Here is a 21,920-nt window from a genome sequence, read left to right as displayed (position 1 = left end):
TTTAGATTTCCTTTTCTGTCTTTAGGCTATTTAGCGCTCCGGCTGTGATCGAGGGGTCTAGGGCATCGTAGGAACCCCCCACGGCTACAGCTAGTTGTGTTGATAGGTTCAGGGGTCTGCAATCTGATAGTTGCCAACTTCTCTGGTTTTCTGGACGTAGCTTCTATTTTTGTGTCTGCCTCCTACGGTGACTCAATCATAACACAAAGCTCATCCATCTGAGCCAGCTCTGCAAAAGCAGCAGCAGTGATTACAGAATGGCAAGATGGACCAGACATTTAATATGTCTCAACCCCAACCTGATGCACATCAGCAAAGAGAGATGCTCCACCTGAACAGCAAGGTTTAGTTGTATCTGGACTGTGTCCTTTCTCCAGCAGTCCCCATGAGCCCCAAATCCATAGACTTTTTGGTCAGTAGATTGGACCAATGACAAGAACTGTCAGGTCCAGACTCCATGGACTGCCAAAGAGGGTACTTAGCACAGCCATTGACTTTGTCACACCCAGGTGGACCAGATTGTACTTGACAAATGTGGAAAAACTTACACTTGTCAAAATGAATCGGGCATGCAACAGTGTAGATGTTCATTCACCTATGCACAATGGCAATGATTTACTCGCCATAGTGTCTGACTGTCCACACTGTTCTACTGCTGCTATTGTCGATGCTCCCACATAGTTGGGCATTAACTGCCTGTCTATCGTGTTAAATCATTACTGGTCCAGTGCTGGCTCTACACATCTAGACATTTACTTTCCGGACCCTTCATATTCTCATATACTGTGTGGTTGCTAAAATATCTCTGGTTCAACTCCCAGGAATATGGAGAGGGGTGACATAATGTACAATAGCTGGTCCCCTCTAGCCTTTGATATAGAAGAGTTAATGGTTTGCTTTTATATCCCTTTAAATGCCTTTCTTCATTTGCCTTTTGCCTTTCATTCATTCTTATGACGCTGCAGTTTTGCCTGTCTCCTCTTCAAGGAGAAAATGCTTCTTATCATATATGTTCTCAAAAGTCAGCCACAGCGTGTTCTGGATACATTGTAAACATGGTATGACCCTGAAGGTGATGGTGGGGGCCACATGAGCTCCATAGAATCACATATTGTTGTAAATGGTATAAAAGATTGCCTTGTATTTCATTATGTCAGATAAAGTGATTTGACCACGGCTCGTGTGTGTTGAGTCTCTTTGTCTCCAAGCGCTTGTCATCAGAAGGGCGAAAAACCTCATAATCCGGACTCACTGGTGATCTGGCATACCTGTCGCTTGGTCAGAACAAAAAGCAGCTACGACACCTTCACTACATGAATACCAACATTATGATGCTACATTGATTTGGACGTGCAACCAGTGGTAGATCCATTGCTCCAAAAGTGTCCCAGGATGTGGATAGTTTATTCTACTGTGAGCAGCCTTCGTGGCCTTAACGTGCGCCCATGGCGTGCACGTCCCTGGACTAGTTTCCCATTGAGCACATCTGGGTTGTCAGTGATCAGCAATTGCAAAAGGAGCTGCCAGCAGCAGATCTTGATTATTTTCATGCCCAAGTGCATTCCTCAAACAACCATTAAAAACCTCAATGGTAGCAGCCATGGCTGTAAGCGCGTGGATTTGTGTGTGGTGGTCATATTCAATCCTGAATAAATGAACATATTTTGAAAATTCTTTTTCAATTTATCCCAATTTGCATACCAGTAACATGCCTATCCATCCTGTGATTTCCACAACTCCATGACTTTTCCTTCTTGCTGTTGCAATTTCAATTTTGAGGAGAATATACACACAGTCAGTCACACACATTCAGTGTCAGTCACACACCGTCAGTCTCACAGTCACACAGTATCAGTCACATGCAGTCAGTCACACACAGTCAGTCAGTCACACACCGTCAGTCTCACATAGTCAGTCACACACATCTGTAAGGAGATGGACATATTGCCCTGCTCCCCCTTGAAGACATCAGTGCTGTCTATGATATGTTTAATCTGAATAATGTCCTGTGTCTTGTGTACATCTTGTGTCATGTGAACTGTAAGATGTTTGTAATGTGATCATGTAAGGTATTACAATGTATAGTGATGTCACACATGAAAGACATAGGATAGGACTTAGGACACAAGGTAGAATGTACTGTAGGTGAAAGGATACGTTTACCTAGCAACAGACTCAGGGAGAGGGAGTTAATGTTGGGACCAGCCCAGAGTGGTGGAGGGCTTAGTGCTAGAGCAAGTGACCTGCTTCCTGAAGTTAGTCAGTGAGGAGTTAGAGTCTGATGAAATGACAAGTGTGCAGTGCTGCTGTTTGGGTGAACTACATGAACTACAGCAAAGGAGACGATGGAACAATGAGGTAGTGTGACTAGGAACTGACAGAAGAGACCAGAGTGACCTTCTACCATAAAGGGGTCCTTGCATAGGACGACATGTCACGAGAAACCCTGAGCTTGATAAACGCTGAAGAAGGTACAGACTGAGACTGTGGAACTAGCGAGGGTCCCAAGCGGTAGATCCAGATCATACATAGCAATAAGACACGGAGCCGCTGAGCGGGTGTAGAGAAATTCACTGAACTGTACCGTGGCGACAAGCTACACTGTGAAGTATGGCAAAACAGTGTGCTATACCGGCCCTGGGGCAGACTATAGTAGAAGGAAATAAGGTCAGTGAAAGGCTTCTGGTCATGAATGAAAAGTGCTGAAGACTGTGCACTCGATATTCTTTGTGTATAACCCTCAACAAGTTCAGTAAAGTTCCCATGTTTGAACAGAAGTCTCCTTTACTAATATGTGGAACTCGTGGTACTGGCCGGCCAATACCATCGACTACCGGCGGCCTGCATGGGCACAAGGCCCTCACAACACTAACACCCAGCCAGGACCCACCATTGTCTGCAGGATGTCAATCGAGTGGGGACAGATGCTCGCCCACAATTACCTTGCTTGAGCATCTTACACATCAGTAACACAGTCAGTCACCCACAGTCAGTCACACACAGTCAGTCACACACACAGTCACGCAGTCAGTAAAACACACACAGTCAGTCACACACAGTTAGTCACATTCAGTCACACACAATCAGTAACATTCAGTCGCACAGTCAGTCACAGTCAGTCACACACAGTTAGTCACATTCAGTCACACACAGTCAGTCACATACAGTCGCACAGTCAGTCAAAGTCAGTTGCACAGTCAGTAACACACACAGTCAGTAACACACCATCAGTCACACACACATTCAGTCACACAGTCAGTAACAAACACATTCAATCACACACAGTCAGTAACACACACATTCAGTCACACACAGTCAGTCGCACACAGTCAGTAACACACCATCAGTCACACACACATTCAGTCACACACAGTCAGTAACACACACAGTCAGTAACACACACAGTCAGTAACACACACAGTCAGTAACACACACATTCAGTCACACACAGTCAGTAACACACCATCAGTCACACACACATTCAGTCACACACAATCAGTAACATTCAGTCGCACAGTCAGTCACAGTCAGTCGCACAGTCAGTCACACACAGTTAGTCACATTCAGTCACACACAGTCAGTCACATTCAGTCGCACAGTCAGTCACAGTCAGTCACATTCAGTCGCACAGTCAGTCACAGTCAGTCACAGTCAGTTGCACAGTCAGTCAGTAACACACACAGTCAGTAACACACCATCAGTCACACACACATTCAGTCACACACAGTCAGTAACACACACATTCAGTCACACATAGTCAGTAACACACATTCAGTCACACACAGTCAGTAACACACACATTCAGTCACACACAGTCAGTAACACACCATCAGTCACACACACATTCAGTCAGACACAGTCAGTAACACACACATTCAGTCACACACAGTCAGTAACACACACATTCAGTCACACACAGTCAGTAACACACCATCAGTCACACACACATTCAGTCAGACACAGTCAGTAACAAACACATTCAGTCACACACAGTCAGTAACACACCATCAGTCACACAGACATTCAGTCACACACAGTCAGTAACACACCATCAGTCACACACACATTCAGTCAGACACAGTCAGTAACACACACATTTAGTCACACACAGTCAGTAACACACCATCAGTCACACACACATTCAGTCAGACACAGTCAGTAACACACACATTCAGTCACACACAGTCAGTAACACACACATTCAGTCACACACAGTCAGTAACACACCATCAGTCACACACACATTCAGTCAGACACAGTCAGTAACACACACATTCAGTCACACACAGTCAGTAACACTCCATCAGTCACACACACATTCAGTCAGACACAGTCAGTAACACACCATCAGTCACACACACATTCAGTCACACACAGTCAGTAACACACAGTCAGTAACACACACACAGTCACACAGTCAGTAACACACACAGTCAGTAACACACACAGTCAGTAACACACACAGTCAGTCACACACAGTCAGTAACACACACAGTCAGTAACACACACAGTCAGTAACACACACAGTCAGTAACACACAGTCAGTAACACACAGTCAGTAACACACACACAGTCACACAGTCAGTAACACACACAGTCAGTAACACACACAGTCAGTCACACACAGTCAGTCACACACACATTCAGTCAGTCACACACAGTCACATTCAGTCACACACAGTCAGTGAGTCTGTCATACACAGTCAGGGAGTCACAGCCACATGCAGACAGCAATGCACAGTCAGTCAGTATCAGTCACAAACAGTATGTATAAACCCAAATGGTTTTAACCATTCACACCGGCCACTGGATCTACAGCTTACCTTATGGGCCAGCTTTGGGCGTGGGATTCTTAATCCCTGAAACCCACCACACAGATCTCCTATATACAGTCAGCGATTTATTATGGAGTTGATGAAAGCAATATAAATTAAAACACTTTTGGTAAAGATGCAGCTGGAGGCAAACTGAATTTCATCATGAAATTTTATTGCTATATGAAGGAACATTCAGGTAAGGTAAGATATAGATAATTATAGATTATTGTAGAAACATTTTCTTGCGCTAGCCCCACCACCATTAACACCTTTACCATCCCAAAGCTTAATATTATACAGAACATTATATGTTGTGCAAATCAATAAATCATCCTAAATATTAACCAATAGCCATCAAACACCATTACTAACAAATTATTTAAATATTTTAACCCATTATTCACTCCAGGCTAACACATATATTTGATAGTAACTGTTAAGAAACTCAAAACCCCTAGGGATTGTACAGGAGAACCATCATAAAACTCTAAACATGATCTCCGTCACACATTGTACATAGAGTGGTTTAAAGATGTCAAATTAGGTAAAATAAGGAGAGGAATTGGACCAAGTGGTAATTTGCCACCATGGATACCAAAATAGACCCTGTACTTTTCAGCTGTGCTCCATGGTCTTGGAGAGGGTGATCAGAATACTGTCAGTATTGTTATCAGCAGATACAGCTTTCTTATAGCACGTAAAGAGTAACCGACATTTTAATATTTATTTCATGTATAAATAGTACAATAGTATAATAAACTTTGTAATATATCAGAGAAATCTGCTTCTTTCTCCTCCCGGACTGATCATTTATTCTCAAATCAGGGGTAAAATCTCGCTTTAGTTTATACAGATTTGCCCATTATGGAGATAGGAGATGACAAGTGGTTTCTATGGGACTTACAGCGGAATGTCTGTGTCGGCCCCTAACTCCTCCCCTCTCCATAGAATTTTAAAATTACCAACTGCCATCTCCTATCTCAGTAATGGGAAATTTTGTCTCTACTGAACACACAGATTTTACCCCTGAATTATGTTCAATCCAGGACGAGAAAGAAGCAGATTTCTCTGATAAGATATATTACAGAATTGCTTATTTTTACTTGTATTATTGATTAAGAAAATAATAATTAAAACAATGATTACTCTTTAAGGTCTTGTTAAAGCAAGATAGAAACTCTACACACAATCAGATCTCCGTATGTAGTTCCTCTGGTGCTCTCTGGTTTCTTGGGGAGTAAAGACATACTGTAACATTAAAGAAGTTGTCCACTACCCTGACACTTTTACTGGTTTTGCCATAAATTTTTAAGGATAAATGCCCCTAAATATCCCCATATACCTTTTCTGTCAAGTTTCATTTTGCTTAATTCTTCTCTATCTCTCTTCCCATGTCCTGGCTGAAGACAGCAGCTGGTAAATATAAGGCTAGGGTCAGGGAAATTGGCATAAAAATATTAAGATGAAATATAAAATAAACAACGCTGTAGTGGTGCCTTTATAATCCTCTGTTCCCTTCTTACTACATTTCCCTTCATTTATTGTGCTGGGCTGTAAGCCAGCAGTGACCACAGACCTGTGACTCTGCCTACACCCCTCCACCAGTGTCACACACAACCCCAGCACTATCTCCTGTATAGGACACTGTAGGGGATAGAAGTTCTGCACTAAGCACCATTACACCAACCCTGGCAATAAAGATTATACCCTACTCCTCATAACATTGGATGATGGAATGGATGGCAAGGAATGGATCATTAGATAAATGAGATTGATCAATTGGATGGGAAGAGATCTGAATATATTCCTATTATAAAGGGTATACAGAAGGGTGAATATATATTACGCAGGGTATATAGCAGTGTGTACATGTGTATATACACACACATTGCTGTATACATACACATTCATGGAGAGCTGGCAGGATTGACTTAAACAGAGTGAGCTCTTCTGAATGCAGCCTGGCCCACCCGTAAGGCAAATCCCATCAATGTGTCGGTTTCCAAAGCCCGGAATGGAGGAAGACTCTGACTTGACATCACATGAAGCCAGAAAATTTTCGGCCAGAAATCCGGTGACCCGAAGAACAACTCATGTTACAGCAGTATTTGGTGAAGCAAGGTATTTAGTAAAGGGCTTATCTATTGCAGTCAATTTACATGAGCGGGACATGTAAAGTAGTGGACAACCCCTTTAAATACTCAGAATAGATGAGAAGTTTTTCAGCATTTGCAAGAAGAGTTTACATACACATATTATATCAATGCACAGATAATTGTCAGCCAATAATGAGTTGCCTCTTAGGAGTACAATAGGGGTTCAATTCTTGTCTTCTTTTTACGCTATTGTGCTGAGGCCCTCACCATAGCCTCGAATTCTGAAATAGAGTATAGACAGAAATGTGGTTTGTTTGCTTTATTTTCCAGAAATTTATTTTGATGCTATTAATGAAATCTGAACACATAGAACAGTTTTGAAAATTAGTATTCTTATCATTACTTATATTACACATGAAAACAAGGCAGCCCTAAGATGCAATTAGGATGGCATTTTAGTATTTTCTCAGGCACATCCACTTGCATTGGTGAGTTTGAGTGCAGAGTTGGATCAAAAAGGATAAGTCCTTTTATTTTTTTGGGAGGGAAACCAATAAGTATACAAAAAAACTCAGACATGTGAACATGCCCAAAGACTATAATGGGTACAAGTTCTATCAGTTTTTCAAAGGGAGCTGTCAGCAGCGGATCTTGATAATTTGTGTAATTACGTCCATTCAGAGTGGCAGAACACTCCTCAGACAACCATTAATAATGGGAACTGTAAGGCCGGGATCACAGATGCGAGGAATACTGCTGAGTCTCGCATGTTGATACCCGGCAGTGCCGCCGGCACTCGAATCGGACCGTGCGGCCGCATAGCAATACATAGTGCCGCACGCTCCGCTCCTGAGTGCCGGTGGCACTGCCGGGTATTAACATGCGAGACTCGGCCGTATTCCTCACATCTGTGATCCAGGCCTAAGAGAAAATTGGTTCCAGCTCCTGAATAGATATTAAAACTTAATGCTTTATTTAGAACATTTTAAAATAGCAAGTGCACTTGGTGGCAGGAAAAACACGATGTGTTTCGAACGCTATCCGGCATTCTTTGTCACATCTAGAAAGAAAGTTTTTCCCAGCAACCATAAGGCTATGTTCGCATGTTGCGCTTTTTTAATACAAATTTTCAGCTGCATTTTACAGTACCAGAAAATTCTATGAGGTTTCAGGAAACTCATTTACACAGCTTGGCTTTTTTGTCCTCAGTATTTTGTGCAATACTTTAGTTTTTGCGAAGCGCAACATGTCACTTCTTTCAGCGTTTTTTCAGTATTTTTCACCATTGAAAGCAATCGGTGGTGCAAGAAAAGTTGAAAAAATGCAGGTATCAGGTTTTGCTGCGTTTTTGGTGTCAAAACCTGATGAAGTAGAATCAGATTTTTTTGATGCACTTAACTTTACAAGAGACAAAATGTACCCTGAAAAAATGCAGCAAAAATGCAAATTGTGTATTCCCATTGACCAATGAAAACAAGATCAGAACATGTGTTAATAAAACAATTAATTAAAACTAATCAGCATATAAAGAAAAAAGGAAAAAAAAACAACGAGGGATGTTAAAAAATTGTAAACAATCTATACAAAAACACCGTTTCGAAGGTGGAAAAGGAAAAATCCTAGGTATAAATATACATTAGTTCTAGTAATGATACATAATCTCTCTACGTAAATTAATACCATCAGGGACTCTGGAACCTTGGTTAAAAATCCCAAACGCCTCTCTAGTTGGCAAACACCTTCTGGGATCTGGCATTTCATCCCCGTGCCGGCCTATTAGCAGCAGCAGAAACATTGTGATTTGCTTGTATTAGATATGTCAATGAGATGCTCATTGATATGAACTTTCAAAATACGTGTTGTGCAGCCTTCGCACATTTTCTGGCAAATAGAATATCTAATTATCTAAATTACATTTTCTAAATTGCAATTGATATATTGCTTAATATTAAATGATGGAAGGTTTGCAGTATCCGTGAATTGGGTGCATTGTATTGCACAAGTTTTGCACTTGGTAGCGCCACATCTGTAAAAACTTTTATGTCTTAGCCAACAGTTCCTATTAGTACAGGTACCCGAGAAAAAACTGGGTGAAATACTTCCCAAAGATGGAGCTTTTTTGACATCCTTCATGCAACAATGAGGGTAAAATTTGATCCTCGAAAAAAACAGGATGCTATTTATTAATTATATTTTTAATAAGTTACTCATAGGATTGCTAGAGAGGAAAAAGACCTTCAAAAAGATTTAGTAGACTCTGGAGTTGGGGTACATTGTTCTACTGTTCAGAGACACCTGCACAAATATGGCATTCATGGAAGAATCATCAGAAGAAAACCTCTTCTGCATCCTCATCATAAAATTCAGCATCAGGAGTATGCAAAAGAACACGTAAACAATCCTGATGCATCTTGGAAACAAGTACTGTAGACCGAGGTTAAAATAGAACTCTTTGGTCACAAGGATCAATCGTTTGTGTGGAGAAAAAGGGGCACAGAATTTCAGGAAAAGAACATCTCACCAACCATTAAGCATTCTGGTGGATCAATCATGCTTATGTTGCAGCCAATAGCACAGAGAACATGTCACTGGTAGAGAGATGAAAGGATTCAATGAAATCTCAACAAATTCTCATTGCAAACATAACACCATCTGTAAAAAAAGCTGAATTTAAAAGAGGATGGCTTCTACAAATGGATAATGATGCTAAAGCACACATTAAAAACCATGATAGATGAATTCAAAAGGCTCAAACTTTAGGTTTTACAATGGACCTCACTGTCCCCTGATCTGAACATCATTGAAAATCTGTGGCTAGACCTCAAAATATACATCAAAACCAGAAGAAAAAAAACTTAAAAATTTTACTTTTAATTATTATATGAAAATTAGATTAGATGAACAAAAATAGATAAGCATAACATCTCCAAAAAAGTTTTAGGATTCAGGGTAAAAAAAAGGTATGATATAATAAATACAAACAAACCTACACTGACCCTATTGGGTCCCTTAAATCTGTCTCCATGCATATAAAGAAATTCACATGTCAGGAACTTCATAAATACAGTCTTATTGTTTCTCAGACTGAAAAAAGCATTCTGTGAGTGAGCATTATGACAAATCACTTACCTAGTAAATTATTCCCAGTTAGATTGTCTCTTGTCCCAAGGGACAATCTACCTGGACAATCTAACTGGGAATAATTTACCAGTAGTGTTGAGCGATACTTTCTGATATTGGGAAATATCGGATCGAATTGGATCGGACCGATACCCAAAAAGTATCGGGTATCGCCAATTCCGATACCGGAAACCCATGCAAGTTAATGGGACAGAAATATCGGAATTAAAAAAAACCCTTTCTTTACTTGCACATCCAGTTCGGGAGGGGGGGGAAGAGTGTGGGCGGTCACTGTGCATGTCTGTGTGTGCGGGCGGGGTCTGTACGAGCCTGCCGGGGGTTGTGTGTATGTGCAGGCATCGTCCGATGGGACTACAAGTCCCATCGGGCGATGCCTGCTACAATGACAGTGATTGACTCATTAGCCAATGATGGGACAGTAGTAGTCTCATCATCCGGCTAATGTGTTGAATGTAAAAAAAAAAAAAAACACATACATACTACATATATACTACATTCATACAACATACATACATACTACATATACACTACATACATACTACATACTTCATATATACTACATTAATACAACATACATACTACATACATACTACATATATACTACATTCATACTACATACATACTACATATATACTACCTTCATACAACATACATACATACTACATATATACTACATACATACTACATACAATACATACATATAAACATACAGTACATATAACATAGAGTACATACACTCAATACAGCTTTACCCACAGCTTAGTGTTGTCAGACACACCGTGTATTGAATGCACGTTTGAAATATTCATACTGTATAGCTCTAAAAATAGCTCTAGAAATAGCAGCAAGTAGGGATTTGGAGGGACTGCCGACGTTCAGTGGGAGCGTCATATCGAATTTTAGGGTGTCAACTTCCGCAGTCAGGCAGGGAGACAGGTTTAAGGGACCCAATAGGGTCAGTGTAGGTTTGATTGTATTTATTATATCATACTATTTTTCACCCTGAATCCAAATCTACTAAGATATCTCCCCTATTTTTCTGTTTTTTCTGTTCTGATCATGTTTTCATTGGTCAATGAGAATACTTATGTTTGCACCTTATAACGGCCCCAAATGTTGCCAAAACACATCAAATGAGGGGCAGACACCAGGAAAGTGGCCTCACTTCACCCACAGTACAAATTTTAGCATGGCACTGCAGCAATCAGCCAGGCATAAGGTATCGGGGGTCTGGTCCAGCATTTACAGCTTTCAATTGAATGTCACATTAAGACGAGGTGGGAGAGGGATCGGTATAGGCCTCCTGTCCTGGGAGCCCTAACACCACATGCGACAGCTCAACCTGCTTTAATGCTCAGCCACACTCAGGTGGCACAAATATCATACACCTCTTCCACTACAGCCAAACCAGCAGATGGAGACTGTAACAGGCAAGGTGATGGAACCACAGTGTCGTATCCCTCTGAAAGCCTGGAGGGGCATAACTAGGTGGCCTACCAAATCCCAACTTGGACAAGTGGCAGCAGGCAAAATCTGTGACCCAAGGAGGGACAAAGAGGTGTCACCAGGTGCTTCTCCATGGTTGTTGACCTACAGAAGCTGGTAGCTGACCCCCTTAAGCAGGTAAACTGCTATGACCTGAAGGAGGGATGAAGAATGCAGGCAGGCACTGTAGGTACTCTGGAACCACGGGTGCAGATGGGACCGCCTGAGAATCAGAAAAGCAATCAATGATGGTTTTGGGAGCCATGTCATCTGCTGGTGTAGATCCACTGTGTTTTATCAAGACCAAAGTCACCGTAGCCATCTACTGAGAAATTTTAGAGCACTTCATGCTTCCTTCTGTCGACAAGCTTTTTGGAGATGGAAATTTCATTCTCCAGCAGGACTTGGCCCCTGTCCACACTGCCAAAAGTACCAATACCTGGTTTACAAACAACAGTATCACTGTTTGATTGGCCAGCAAACTCGCCTGACCTTAACCCCATAGAGAATCTATGGGGTAGTGTCAAGAGGAAGATGAGAGACACCAAACCCAACAATGCAGACGAGCTGAAGGCTGCTATCAAAGCAACCTGAGCTTCCATAACACCTCAGCAGTGCCACAGGCTGATCGCCTCCATGCCACGCCGCATTGATTCAGTAACTGATGTCAAAGGAGCCCCGACCAAGTATTGAGTGCATTAACTGAACAAACATTTCAGTAGGCCAACAATTTGGAATTTAAAATAATTTTTCAAGCTGGTGTTATAAAGTATTCTAATTTACTGAGTTAATGACTTTTGGGTTTTCATTGGCTGTAAGCCATAATCATCAACATTAACAGAAATAAACACTTGAAGTAGATCACTCTGTTTATAATGACTCCATATAATATATGAGTTTCACTTTTTGTATTGAAGAACTGAAATAAATTAACTTTTTGATGATATTCCAATTTTGTGAGATACACCTGCATATAAAAAGGACTTTGATCAGGGAAAGTGATAGGTCGCTCTAAACAGATGTGTTTTTAGGGAGCACCTAAAATGTCTACGTTGTGATTATACTCCTAATTTCATGGGGAACAAAGGGTAAGAGGTGAGTCATCTAGGTAGGAGATTGAACTGAACCGGACAAAGTCCAGATCAGGAGTGTTACCGTCTTTGTGTGTCTCAGAGTTTGAAAGTTGTGAGAGGCCTCGAGAATTGGCTAGAGATAGAAGCTGGTATGCAGTTGGGGAGGTGGAGCTGTTGAAGTCTCTCAGGATAAGGGTTGTGAATTCTGAGGACATGAAGTGTGGCCGCAGGTGGTCAAGAAAGTGGGTGGGTGAGCCTGGGGGCCGATATATGACTGCTACTCTGAGGGAGAGGGGATGGAACACCCTAATGGTGTGAACCTCAAAAGAAGAATGGTATCCAATCGGCCTGTATTTATTTATTGGGTTAAAACAGGATTGTTGTTGGCAGTGAGGAGTGTAAGGTTATCGTGGAGTTAGCAGTGATCATACAATGGGATATACACATATTCCATGTGTTGTAATCTGGACGTGGATAAGCTGTACGCTCACTATTACTTTTCTGAGAACTAATTATTGTGAACAGCCTGCTGCCTCCTCGGATGATTCGTTGCCCAATCATGTCATTGTCAGGATGACAGGGGCCAGCTGAGAGCTATTTCCTACTAAGATCACAGCGCTTTTTTCTGTATGACTCATGGCCTGTGATCTCTGTGATTATTGCATGGCCACTCCAATCTGTTGGCCACGGATATGCAGCCTTTCCTCCTTAGGGATACAGAGGGTTTCCGAAAGATGATGGCCGTCGCAGTCCCCCCAGTACCAGTTGCCCAGTCACCTGGATGAGCAAGCATGGACAGAGGAGTTACATCTAGATGACTGGGCACTGGGTGACTCTGGTGGCTGTAGGGGCAGTCGGGGAAGGGGCTGCTCTACAAGTCATGGAATCCCCAAGGCTTGCACGGTGCTTGAGGATGGAGAAATAAACCACTACACGCCATAAGATGGGTAACTAAACTTACTACATCGTAAGGGGTTGGAGAACTAAACTACTAAACAGCTAGGGTTGCAGAACTAAACTACTATCTTTATCAATAATTTATATTAGGAAATTGAGGGTAAACTGATTCAATTTGCTAACACAAAGCTAGGAGTTATGGCTTGTTCACTATCATCGCTAGGATATTCGGTGAATACCCGAGCACCTGATGCAAACTGGAGTAGCAAGCACTTGAGCTCAATACTAATAACGGCATATTGAATATGACAATCTTGTTATCAAATTCTGTGATGCTCACTATACCCCTGGATAAAATCCTTGAGGTGTGTGATTTCCAAAATGGAGTCACTTGTGGGGGGTTTCCACTGTTTAGGCACATCAGGGGCTTTCTAAACTCAACATGGCATCAGCTCTCGATTCCAGCCAATTTTGCATTCAGAAAGTCTGTGCTCCTTCACTTACATGCTCCCAAACAGTGAATTTCCCCCACATATAGAGTATCGGAGAAATTGTACAACAAACTTTGGGGTCTATTTTCTCATGGTACCCCTGGGAAAATAAAAAAAGGTTGAGACTAAAGTAAATTTTGGTGAAAAAAATGAAATGTTCACTTTTTCCTTCCACATTGCTTCAGTTCTCGTGAAGCAAATGAAGGGTTAATAAACTTCTTGAATGTTGGTTTCAGCACCTTGAGGGGTGCAGTATTTAGAATGGTGTCACTTTTGTGTATTTTCTATCATATAGGCCCATCAAAGTCACTTCAATTGTATTGTGGCCCCTAAAAAAATGATTTTGAAAAATATTGTTGGAAAAATTTGAAATTGCTGGCCAACTTTTAACGCTTCTTACTTCCTAAGAACAACAAAAAATCATGTTTCCACAATTGTGCTGATGTAAAGTAGACATGTGGGAAATGCCATTTATGAAATGTTTTGTGTGGTATCTCACAAAAGGCAAGAGTTTGAAAATTCCAAAATTTTCTAAATTTGCCAAATGTTTGTTTGTTTTCCTAAATAAACGCAAGTCATATCAAAGAAATTTTACCACTATCATGAAGTACAATATGTCATGAAAAAATATTCTCAGAATCAGTGGGATACGTTGAAGCATCCCAGAGTTATTACCACAGAAAGTGACAGTGGTCAGAATTTAAAAATTTGGCCTGGTCATTAAGGTCAAAATTGGCTTGGTTAGTAAGGGAGTTAAAAAGCAGTGTTTCTGGAAATTAATTTTGCAAAATTCAAGGGGTGAGTAACTTGTCTAGATAAGTTTTGGAGAGGTGCTATTCTTGGAACATGGGGATATGGTCACAAGAATAAAAAAAGCAAAACACTGAGCTTCACTCTCCACAATCCTCAGAATCCTGAATGGTCATGCCTAAAAATTGGCAAGTATGAATTATGTGCATTGTACAACATATCTATTTTGTATAGCAAAGTTATGTAAGTGGTACAGCGTCTAATCACAGCGAATACACTATCAATGCATTAGGCAGGAACCTAAACATGTATAAAATTTATGTAATAAAAACCTTCCTTACCAGCAGGTGAAATTTGGCCATTGATAATAGGATGAGCAGCTTCTATGAAAGCTTCAATCTCAGCAGAAGTCAGACGCCTGGAACCAGGCTTCATGCTCACCAGGATTAATCTGATAATAAGAACATTGTTGTGAGAGTCTATATATTGTCATATTTGTTAGAACAATAACTAAAGGTTCGGATTATTTGGTGCTTGGTTAAAAGTTTTCAAAAATATTAGACTTATGTATGGTGCAATATAAGAATCTACTTCTGCTATTTTAGAATAAGTCATTTAAGCTGTATCCTTACGAAATCTCGTCTTCAATAAGCAATCCATTTGAGTCTCTGTCCAGGACGTCGAAAACAATTCTTAATTGCTGAACATTCTTGCTGGTCATACCAGTCTTCTGGAAGAAAGTTTTGTGGTCAAAGGTGCCGGGATCTTTATATAAAAAAAAAAAAATAATAATTTTAAGTAATAGAACTATGGTAGACTTAAAGGGAATCTGTCATGTAAAAACAAAAGCTATTAACCTGCATATATGATGTTAAACTGCAAGTTAATGGCGTTCTAAAGCCGTGAGGCTGCCGCACTGAAAGCATGGGTACCAGGGGTAAATTAACTTTATTTATATAGAGACGTGGTTTCAGTCACAGCTCAATACATACTGATCAGCACTGCTGAACCGGCTGTCAGTCAGTGCCGGGGGTGGTTCGCTGTTACAGCCACTGTTCACTATGTACTGAGCTGTGACTGAAGGCGGACCGGCCATGCCTCAATGACTGAAAGCAGGAGGTTGAGGAGAGGAATAAAGTTCATTTTCTCACGGTATCTGGCCTTTCAGTAGAGCAACCACACAGCTTTTAGAGCTCTATTAATCCCATATCTGCAGGGTAATAGCGTTTCTTTTTTTACATGACAGGTTCCCCTTAAGAAATTGTATTCCATTCTTTTTACTTGATTTCTTTTAAACATTCCTTTATACATTTATGAAGTACATTAGTAACTGTTAGGAGTCACATTTCTGCCTCTCCTTTGCTGAAATCTAGATCCTCACATTCTGCAGTCTCCTGCACTTTTCCTGCTGCAGAGGAGATTGCAGAGGACATTGCCCTCTGTACCCTCATCTGAGCATGCTCATGGGACGTACTCCCATTGGAGTTCGGGAGTCAGGTGTTCAGGTCCTGTGTCGAATCCCATTGGCTCTTCCTGGAGCCTTGGAGATTTCCGGAAGGTCCCGTTCGCTATAAAAAGCGCGCATGGCTGTTCCGCCATGCGCTAGTATATTCATACTTGCTGCTGTATGTTTGTTGATGGATGCTTGGACTGGTGAATGACTCATTTCAAACCCCCATTCCTCTGATACTACGTCTGTCTGAGTGTTTGAGTTCTGCCAGTAGCAGTGCTAGCGCCAGCGCACATTTGCTCCATCTATCTCAGCAGCTCAGCATCTGCATTGCGCCAGCGTGTTAGCGGCGTTTTGCCAGCGGCGCAATTATCGCCGCATTGCGAATGCAGTCCTGCTGGGCGTTCGCAGTTGCGATGCCACACACACCTATCTCTACGGTAGGTCTAGACAGAGTAGTCCTGCTGTCTAAGGCTACTCCTGTGACCATAAATACCGTATGTGCATCGCTGAGAGTCTGTGACTTTAAACAGACTCAGCGTTACTGTGTTTGGTTTTTGCTTGCAGCCTCTGTGATTGTAACAGAGCTTGCTTAGTGCAATTGGGTGCAGTTTAACCCTTGCTGCCTGATTGCTCTGCCTTCACTTAGCTGTGGCTTTCCAGCTTCTGCACGGTGGACCACGAGTGGCGAAGGCACTTTAATTATATTTTATTTAGTGCCTTCCGCCACTCCTAACAAGTAACCATGTAAAAAATATGAAATAAAAAAAATATTATTATAATTCCTGAGCATTACTAAAACATCAGGATAGATTAAAAAAAAAGAATGGCATGTAGTCTATTTGTGAAAAAGAGTTTGGTATGTACAAACTTGAAACGTATAATAAAGCTACAGTGTGTAGTAAGAGAGGTGGCAAGATATAAAAATAAAGCGGTGGCGGTGGGTTTGTCACAAGAGAAAATACGATCATAAAAAGATAGGCCTGTCTCCAAACAGATTCCGCTTGTTTCCACTTATTGTCCGGTTAGTGGACAAATTGGTAATATTCTCAAAAGACATTGGAATTTACTCCATCAGTGCCTATCACATATCTCTGAGTTTGCCTCTTGCCCTATTTTATCTTATAGACGTGGCCATAACCTAAGGGATAAGATTATTAAATCTGATGTGGGCACCTGCAAAGTTTCCATGCAAAGAACGCTATGCCCTCCCAGGCAGGGAAATGTTCCCTGCCTTGGTTGTGCATGCTGTGGAAATATGTTGAAGGGTGATTTCTTTTATCACCCACATACTGGGAAGAAGTTTTTTTGTTGTAAAGGATAGATATATTGCACTTCGAGTTTTGTCATCTATATAATTGTGTGCCCTTGTCGGCTGGTGTATGTGGGTGAGACTTCTATGAAGGTCAAGGCATGCATTAGCAAACATAAAAGTACTATTAGAACTAAAATACGTAAAATTTAATGGTAATGGTGACCACTCTCTGCTCATTCTTCTTGACCTATCTGCAGCTTTCGACACTGTTGACCACCATCTCCTACTCTCTAGGCTCCAGTCACTAGGCATTAAGGACACTGCTCTCTCCTGGTTCTCTTCCTATCTTCTGACCACTCATTCAGTGTTTTGTTCTCTGGCTCCATGTCATCTCCTCTTCCTCTCGCTGTCGGGGTACCTCAGGGCTCAGGCCTTGGCCCCCTTCTCTTCTCTCTCTACACAGCCCCAATTGGACAGACCATCAGCAGATTTGGCTTTCAGTACCATCTTTATGCTGATGACACACAACTATACACGTCATTCCCCGACCTTACCCCCGCTGTACTACAGAACGCCAGTGACTGTCTGTCCGCAGTCTCCAACGTCATGTCCGATCTCTATCTGAAACTCAACCTCTCCAAAACTGAACTTCTTCTGCTCCCGCCATCTACTAACCTCCCTAAATCTGACATTTCCCTCTCTGTGGGTGGCACTATAATAACACCCCGGCAGCAGGCGCACTGTCTGGGTGTTATGTTTGACACCAATCTCTCCATCACATCCCATATAAAATCTCTTGTCAACTCTTGCCGCTTACACCTAAAGAACATCTCTAGAATCCGCCCTTTTCTCACCATGGAAACAACAAAAACCCTCACTGTAGCATTAATTCACTCCCACCTGGATTACTGCAACGCTCTATTAATTGGCCTCCCCGTTACTCGACTATCCCCTCTCCAGTCCATACTTAATGCAGCAGCCAGGGTCATCTATCTGGCTAATCGGTACTCGGACACGTCCGCTCTTCGCCAGTCCTTACATTGGCTGCCCATTCATTATAGGATCCAATTCAAAGTACTTGTTCTCACGCACAAAGCTCTCCACAGTGCGGGACCCCCCAACATCTCCTCCCTCATTTCTGTCTATCGGCCTAACCAACCGCTGCACTCTGCAAACGACTTTCGACTAACCTCTGCACTAATCCGTACCTCCCATTCCCGACTCCAAGACTAATCCCGCGCTGCGCCAGTCCTCTGGAATGCTCTACCCCAAGAAATTAGGTATAGCCACAATTTGCATAGTTTTAGGCACTCCCTCAAAACACATTTGTTCAGAGCGGCCTATCACGTTCACTAATCAAAATCATTCTATGTGTAAGTGTGCATGTGTAGCCCATTCACTATCTCCATCCATCCTTCACTCCCTGAAGATGGCTGGACCATCATTGTAAATACACCATTGTAAATACACACCTGTACTTTGTATCTCCCCCACCTCATTGTAGATTGTAAGCTCTCACGAGCAGGGTCATCTTATTTTGCTTTAATTATTGTATTGTTAAAGTTGTTACTCATGACTTGTGTTTTGAAACAGTTAAACTGTAAAGCGCTGCGGAATATGTTGGCGCTATATAAATAAAGATTATTATTATTATTACTTGATTTACCAGTCCCTAAACATTTTTGGGAGTGTAGACATTCAGTAAACCAACCTAGGTTTAGAGTTATAGATAGTGTCCGTACACAGAGGAGAGGAGGGGATAAATTAAAAATCCTAAAGAGAAAAGAGATGAGATGGATTTCAACACTGGGCACATTACAACCCAGGGGCCTTAATGTTGACTTTAATCTACAGGTATGTGTAACTTGATTCCCCTGATCCTCTGCTATTCAATAGCATCTAATCGGCGCATTATTTTTATTTTTTATTTTTTCTTACAAGTATTCTTTTTTTCCTTTGTTTATTTGTCTTTTTTTCTTGTATATAGGAACTGACAACCTGGGACGACCTGAGGATATGGGGACTGGGAATCCTGAAGATTTATTATAGTGAACACAGTGTTTTTGATTTTTTTACTACTCCCCATACACGCTGCTCCTTCCACCATTGTCATTTTATTTATATGTATCAATACAAATATATTGCTGTATGCATATGTTTGCCCTCAATGTGATTTGTGCTACTGTGCATTAATATATCGGGCAGGGTAATATAGCTCTGTTAATTGACTGACCCATACATTTGTTATAACAAGGCTTTAGTTCTCTATATGTGATCTTTGAATTATTATACAATAACATATATATGTGTGACGCCAGGTTATTGACAGATCGCTTATTTAATATATACTTACCTTGAAATGTCTTCACATCCTGTTATATCCAGATGTCTCCAGATCCCAGAATTCCAAGCGGTGGAAGTTCACCGACTGCCATATTGGGACACCCAAGTGATGAGTGTCTCACACACACACACACACACACACACACACACATACACACACACACACACAAACACACACTGTATATGCCATACGCACCACACACACACACAAACACACACACTGTATACGCCGTACGCAGGCTCTTGCACGGTACCACCAGCGGAACACCGTCGCGAACACGCCGCCGCCAGGATCAGCTGAAAGATACACTGACCGCCGCCATGTGTGTATAGAAGGGGCGCATGTGCAGTTTTAATGTGATCACCGCTGTCTGTCTGCACAAAGATGGTGGTGGTCTGATTTACTGCGCCTCCGCGAATTCTGCGCAGGCACAGTGAATCATTGAGCTGATCCTGGCGGCAGATGCCCGACGTGTCTACAGGTAGAGGAAGCCGGTCACATTAAAGGGGTTTTCCCACGGTACTGATGAATTTTTTTGCTCCTCTTTGTTTGTACATTGTCATCTCCATCCCTTATCATAATGGTTGGGTATTAGGAATTGAGCCAGATATAGATGTGGTTTGATATTTATTATAAATGCCATAATTGGTTACAAGTAACCTCATATCTGTATGTGCCTTTGGGGGTTATGCCTGCTGCTAGCCTCATTGTGTCTTTATGTCCCAATATTTGGTATTCCATTTGAATATATTGCTATGTGATAAGTCGTTTTAATCTATTATAATAAAATTTATTTTTTATCGTTATAATTTTGATTCTACTCCTTCATTTTTCTCTATTGGTTTGTGGTTTTTGCTTTTTGAAGGGATCATACTGATATTCTTTGAGGAATTTTTTAGTTCTTTAACATTTCCCACATGTCTACTCTGCTACTCTCTACCCCAACATATCATACTCTAGCCTACCATGGAAACCTTCAAAAGGAACCTGAAGAACCACCTCTTCCAAAAAGCCTACAGTAACCATCGTTCCACCATACCACTGCACTAGCAGCTCTACCCTCACCCACTGTATCCTCACCCATCCCTTTGTTACTGTTGCTGTAGCTGAGAGGGAAGAAGGAGCAACCCGGAAGTGGACCCTCTGGGTCACGGCTCCAGAGCCCCTGAGGGCGAGCGCCCAGGTGAGGACCACCACCTATACAGGAAGTGTTAGGGGCAGACCCCCAGGGGATGGAACCGCGACAGCCGGAACCAAAGGGATGACTGGGGCTTAAGACCGGAGTGGAGGCACAGGCAGGTCCATAGAGAGAGCACGGAGGACCACAGAGACCGTGGATAATGGGCAGCATTCAGGACCGGAGCGCAGCGGGAGGCAAGAGCTGGAGACTGCAAAAGAGGAAGCACAGATATAACACCGAGCGAACGGCAAGGCAGACAAGCAGGGAAGATCAGAGGAAGGGACGGAAGGACGGACGGAGCAGGACAGGGAGGATACCAGGACCCAAGGAGGCAAGGAAAGGCTGGAGCACAGGGGAAGAGTAATCAGAGGCAGCACTAGCAGCGGCAAGTCAGACAAGCAGAGACACAGAGGACAGCGCAGACAGAAGCGTTAGGATGGGGGGCCTGAGACACAGAGACCGCTGCCAAGAGACAGCGTCACCGCAATCGTAGACAGGCGTCTTACCAGTCCAGACGCCGGTCATAAGTAGCGATGGGCGCCGCCATGTTGGAGGCGGGGCCATGCGCATCACACTACCCAGGAGGCTGCGTGGCAGGAGGACGGCAGTGCGCAGGTGCCTGACGCCAAGGGAGCCGGAGGCCAGGCGCGGGGACGCGCCGGAGAGCAAGAGCGCGCTGGGAGGTGCGCACAGGGGAACAGGTAAGGGCCGGGGCCGTGTCAGTACCCCCCTTTTATGCCCCCTCCTCCTAATGCTGGTGAGAAATCGTCTCATGATGCGAGCAGCATCAATATTCTCCTGGGGTTCCCACGATCTCTCCTCGGGACCGAAACCTCTCCAATCAATCAAAAACAGAGTTTTTCCCCTCACAGTCTTCATCGCCAATATATCTCACACCTCAAAGATGTTATCCGAGGTACACGGTTGGGAGGTTTGAGGAG

The 21,920-nt window shown here is 42.4% G+C and overlaps 1 protein-coding gene across 1 annotated transcript in view; it reads right to left on the bottom strand.

Moving 5' to 3' along the window:
- Window positions 1-4,968: 4,968 nt before the first annotated feature.
- The window catches only part of LOC141047775 (parvalbumin beta-like), a 32,998-nt gene continuing 16,046 nt past the window's right edge, over window positions 4,969-21,920 (bottom strand). Inside the window, exons 3-5 of the mRNA XM_073543062.1 lie at window positions 15,383-15,515; window positions 15,092-15,201; window positions 4,969-7,194 (exon numbers count right to left, since the gene is read on the bottom strand). Coding sequence (XP_073399163.1) covers window positions 7,160-7,194; window positions 15,092-15,201; window positions 15,383-15,515 — 278 coding nt within the window. The 3' untranslated portion in view covers window positions 4,969-7,159. The remainder of the gene's footprint in view (window positions 7,195-15,091; window positions 15,202-15,382; window positions 15,516-21,920) is intronic.

Source organism: Dendrobates tinctorius, unplaced genomic scaffold (genome assembly GCF_039654945.1).
Source record: "Dendrobates tinctorius isolate UK_male_01 unplaced genomic scaffold, ASM3965494v1 ptg000129l, whole genome shotgun sequence".
Classification (NCBI taxonomy): domain Eukaryota; kingdom Metazoa; phylum Chordata; class Amphibia; order Anura; family Dendrobatidae; genus Dendrobates; species Dendrobates tinctorius.
This window is presented reverse-complemented; position numbering and strand designations above follow the sequence as displayed.